The sequence below is a fragment of the Gossypium hirsutum genome, chromosome A10, assembly GCF_007990345.1.
Source record: "Gossypium hirsutum isolate 1008001.06 chromosome A10, Gossypium_hirsutum_v2.1, whole genome shotgun sequence".
Taxonomy (NCBI): domain Eukaryota; kingdom Viridiplantae; phylum Streptophyta; class Magnoliopsida; order Malvales; family Malvaceae; genus Gossypium; species Gossypium hirsutum.
This window is the reverse complement of record NC_053433.1, coordinates 116,891,862-116,897,128: the sequence shown is the minus strand read 5'-3', so window position 1 is coordinate 116,897,128 and position 5,267 is coordinate 116,891,862. Positions and strand designations below refer to the sequence as shown.

Below are 5,267 nucleotides of genomic sequence, written 5' to 3'. Positions count from 1 at the left end.
TGCTATATCCGGGCTAAGACCCGAAGACATTTGTGCTAGTGACCATATCCAGGCTAAGACCCGACGGCCTTGTGCGAGTGGTTATATCCGGCTAAATCCCGAAGATACTTGGGTTTGGAAATGAGCGATCTTGCTGTAATAATTTCAATTAATACGCTCGTAAAATCCCAACGATGAGGTACGTTTCGTATGTGCATTGAGATATTTGATTCCTTCTAAATAGTATTCGCTCAATCGATTAACAAGCTTCCGGCTTTTAGTCAAGTTGATTCCTTATGTATGGATATAAGGGTTGGAAATGTGAAGTAGGTATGATTGTGAGAATATGTGTATATGAAATTATTCTTTTAGTCGTATGAATGCTATACCTCAGTTGTGCATGATTTTATTGCTCAAAACTTACTAAGCATTAAATGCTTATTCCGTTTCTTTGATTCTCTGTTTTATAGATCTTGGTTCGTCAGCTATCGGACTCGGGATTGTTGAAGTCGAAGTCATCCATACTATCAAAGCCCTTTTGGTACACTTTTGGTTGAACTCTGAAAATGGCATGTATAGGACTACCCTTTTTGTTGTTGGTCATGTACCCTTTGGTTTTGTATAAATTTGGATAGCCATGCGAAAATGGCTTATATATACTTTGAGCATAGCATTAAAAATCGTTTTGTATGTTGTTCATTGAGAGGTATGGAATGTTTGGCAACGATTAGCCATTGGAATGGTTAATCATGATCAGTTTGGTGCTTTGTATGACAAATTCTAGTTGATTCATGGGAAACCATGAAATAGGTAAAGTTCACCTGAAAAACAGATGCTGACAGCAGCAGTGGTGTGGATTTGAAAAATCACTAAAAATAGTAAAAATGAAATTAAATAGTGAATAAATTATGTAATCGAACCTTGATGAATCTACTTTCATATGGAAGAAACGAAACGATCATATGAGTCGTATTTTAGGAGATATTTCAGTCTTCGTGGAACAGGGCCAGGGCGATTTCTGGATCCCCTGATCTGACATTGGAAATTCACTATAAATTAACCAGAGATAATTAGAGGTCATGCCATATATGTATAGATTCTTTTTTGAGTCTAGTTTCGTTAGAAACAAACGGCATAAGTAATGAAGCCCTGTACAGGAAGATATATAAGTCGTAATGCATGAAGGTCAGAGCAGTCGAACCCTGAAACAGGGGAGACTTTAACTAATAAACTGTACTAATTGGATCGACCAAAAATTCTAGAAAAAAATTTTTAGATGGATATTTGAGTCTAGTTTCAGGTAAAATTTACGAAACTGGTTTTCGAGTTTTGGAGCTCAAGATATGATTTTTAAGGTAACAGTGACGCAGTTAGCCAGTTTGTCTGGAAAATTTTTTTTGGACTGTGAGAATAAATGAAATAAGTCCGTAAATACCTCGTGTTCGACTCCGGCAACGGTCTCGGGTACGGGGTGTTACATGAACATTTATCAAAACAACGTAGTTTTGTCTTTTCTTATTCGGATTTTCGGATAACTCAAATTGTGTAATTCATATTTGAGTTAAACCGAAAAATTTAATTTTTTATTCAAGTTGATCTGAATAACTTGATTAACTCAAATAACTGGAACTATTTAATTCAAATTTTAAATTTTTTATCGAGTTTTTTGAATCGAATCAGATTTTGCTCACCCCTAATTTCAACAATGTAATACTTTTTATCAATTATGTTTGAAATAAGAACTCTAATTTATAAATAAAATTTCCTTGAAAAAAATAATATGTATCATACTACCATTGAAATATTATCACACTCTGTTTATGCACAGAGGATTGGCAGAAGAGTCGTATGGTGGTTGGATATATTTAATTAGCTTAGGCTTTACTTGGTAGGGTAAAAAAAAAATTTAGAAGGATGGAAAATTGAAATGGTAGAAAGCTAGAAGGATGAAAAGCATAAATTTTCTTTCAATTGGTGTGCTTGGTAGGAAAAATTTCTTTTCTTCCATTGCTTGGTAGAGTTGAAAAATAAAATAAAATAAAATAGAAGATTTGAAAAATGCATAATTTTGAACAAACATTCACATCTTTCTTATTTTCTAATTTGGAAGGATTAATTTTTATACATTAAGATGGAAAATGATCATCTTTTTTATTTTCTTTTCTCTCACTTTGCACACTCAAAATTTATTTTCTTTCCACTTTTCCATTTCATCCTCCCAACCTTCTATTTTCCATCCAACCAAGAACATCAAGTTAGATGTGAGGATTTTGGGAAATAAGTTTAGTGTTAGGTTGCTTGCCTCTCTCATTAGGGGCTTTAGCTTTTATACATGAGTTCCCTTAATTCCCAGACACCACATGCCGAGTTACTATTGGGGTTTAGGTACACTAGTACATTGTACCAATGAAAAATACTTTTAAGTGCCATTAAGTTATTGGATGGGAATATGGTTGATGTGGTAGGAAAGACCTACTTAATAATTTCTCTTGTACCAACATGCTTAGGTGGGGTAACTCTATAAAATGTATTTTGAGCGTCCATGCCATTAACTGTCAAAATAATTTTAATCCTTATGAAAAGTAAATTTTGAGCGTGTTTTTAGCTAAACAAAAAAACTCCAAATAAATGTAATTATTTTTACTATTAAATTTCACATCATTTGTTACACATTGATCATACATTAATTATTTCTGCTTCTCATAAAAAAAATAACACCGTTAATGTTTTGGGACAATTTGTATAATATTTTAAAAATTTAAATACCCAATTAATAAAAACTTAATTAATAAATTAATAAAAAAATGCAAAATTTATGTGAAAAATGCAGTTTGTTCAAGTGATTATCACTTTTAAGATCAAATGTATTTGATATAATGATTTGATTTACTTATAAAATTGATATGACTATTAACAATCTTAACCAAGAAAATAGTGACAATATTTTTTATATAAAAAAGTATAGCAAAGCAGTCCCTTTCCTTATCTCAATTATTACCATATAATTATATCTTTGTCACACCTCAGTGCAGCAAATATAATACAAGGAACACAAAAATCATGCCAAGTCAAATCCATAATTTACAACAAAAAGCCATTGAAAGTAGGTATTGGTCGGTGTTATTATGAAAATGACATGTTTTTTTTCACAAATCATAGCCATACAAATTACAAATGGGTCCAATATTTGCCATCAGCACCCTCTCCTTTTTTTAGCTTAAAAAAAAAAAGCAAGTAAAAAAAGGACACAAAGGCTCTCCCCCCATTGAAGTAAATAATATATATTACACACATTCTTACATATACAAAAACAAAAGGATCAAATGGGAAATACACAAACTGAAAGGGTGCATGGGTGAAATTTTTCATTTTTTTGAGATCATATGATCATTTGGACCGTCGATTTTGATCATTTTGACTTGAAAGGAATGGCCCTGATAACAACAACGTGGTAGAGTGCTGCTAGTGCTGCTCCAATGAATGGACCCACCCAGAAAATCCACTGCAGCAAAACATGACCCAAAGTAGATAAGTATATCATTCATAGTTAGAAAAAAATAATAGTGAAGATGGCGAAAGAATTGGGGCTTACATGGTCATCCCAGCCCTTGTCCTTGTTGAAAATGATGGCTGCACCAAGACTACGAGCTGGGTTAATACCGGTTCCTGTGATTGGGATGGTGGCTAAGTGCACCAAGAACACTGCGAACCCAATTGGCAATGGTGCCAGAATCTACCAAACACATGGTTATGGTTAAAAATCTCATATATGGTTTAGACAATCGAATGATTCAATTGAAGAAAATTGAACTTACAGGGACGTGAGAGTCTCTGGCACTGCGCTTGGCATCAGTGGCTGAGAACACAGTGTAAACAAGCACAAAGGTGCCAACAATTTCAGCACCAAGCCCATCTCCCTTGGTGTAGCCATGATTCACAGAGTTAGCTCCACCACCCAAAGCACCATACCTTGTCTTCCCCATGAACCCTTTAACCACACCAGCCCCACATATGGCTCCCAAGCACTGCATCACCATGTAGTATATTGCCCTTGTCAACGACAATTTCCTTCCCAAGAACAGCCCAAATGTCACCGCTGGATTGATATGACCACCTACAACACCACCATAACTCATCAATACTAAACTTTTCTATCATTTTCCGGAGAAACAAACGAGTGATAAAGAAGATCATATAGTTACCTGAGATCCCAGCAGTGCAGTAAACAAGAGCAAAGATCATTCCACCAAAAGCCCAAGCAATCCCTTGAATCCCAACAGTTGTACACTTGGTTTTGTCCTTAAGGACTCCCATCACAGTCAACACCGAGATGTACAAGAATAGGAAAGTAGCAACGAACTCAGCGATTCCAGCTCGGTAAAACGACCATGAAGTCAACTCACTGGGCTCAAACAAGGGTGCTGGGGGTGGCTCAGTGTAATCCTTATCATCTTGGGACTGGGCTGCTGTCCCAATAGGTTGCCTCTCTGAGAACTTGTTCGCTCCCAATCTAACATCTTCTTCTTTCCCCTCCATTGGTTTCCCTTCTTTTTTAGCTCTTCACTACTGAAAAACAATGGAAGCTGTAAGCTAAAAGAAACCAGATTCCCTATGGCTTTTGTGAGTTAATGGGGTGTTTTTTATATAGGAAGATGGATGAGTATAAATGAATAAATTAATTGTTGAAATTTTAATTTTTTGGGATATTTAAATACAATGAATTATGGCCGACCAATTGTTTTCTGGCATTTTTTTGTTTAAGGGAAAATGACATGAATAAAATTCATTGGAGTGCTTATTATATGTGAATGAGACAATGGTGGGGTGGCTAGTGAGACACCTTTGTTTAGTTGGCTTAAATTTGGCCACAAATTTGTGAGCTGACGATTTTTATAGCTACCGCCCCATTGCCAGACCGAGGGAAGGGTAAATGATTGGACAGGGTTTTTTGTGGGTTTAAAAATGGTGAAAGCTTGAATAAAAATCATGTCAAAAAATTGGAAACTTACAATATAGTTTAAGTTAGCTGTGTTTAAACACTATGTGGTAACTCACTTCCTTTTATCTTTGTTAATTGGAATGAAATATTTTCGTGTTTAGTTGTTTAATTTTTTTAAAAATATCCACGATGAATGAATTAGTCATTGTTATTGAAAATGAATACTTTAATTTTGGCTAAAATAAAGAGAGCTGTATTTAGGTTATTTGAATTAGATGTTCCTATTTTAGTCATTGAATTTTTTTTATTTTGATAATTTCATCTCTATTTGATCAATTTTAAATTCTAA

At 34.5% G+C, this 5,267-nt stretch overlaps 1 protein-coding gene across 1 annotated transcript; it reads right to left on the bottom strand.

Moving 5' to 3' along the window:
• Positions 1 to 3,388: 3,388 nt before the first annotated feature.
• On the bottom strand, positions 3,389 to 4,515 carry LOC107944588 (probable aquaporin PIP-type 7a). The gene is given in 4 exon segments (NM_001327476.1): positions 3,389 to 3,481; positions 3,572 to 3,712; positions 3,795 to 4,093; positions 4,182 to 4,515. Coding segments are annotated over 4 exon segments (867 nt in total).
• Positions 4,516 to 5,267: the final 752 nt, after the last annotated feature.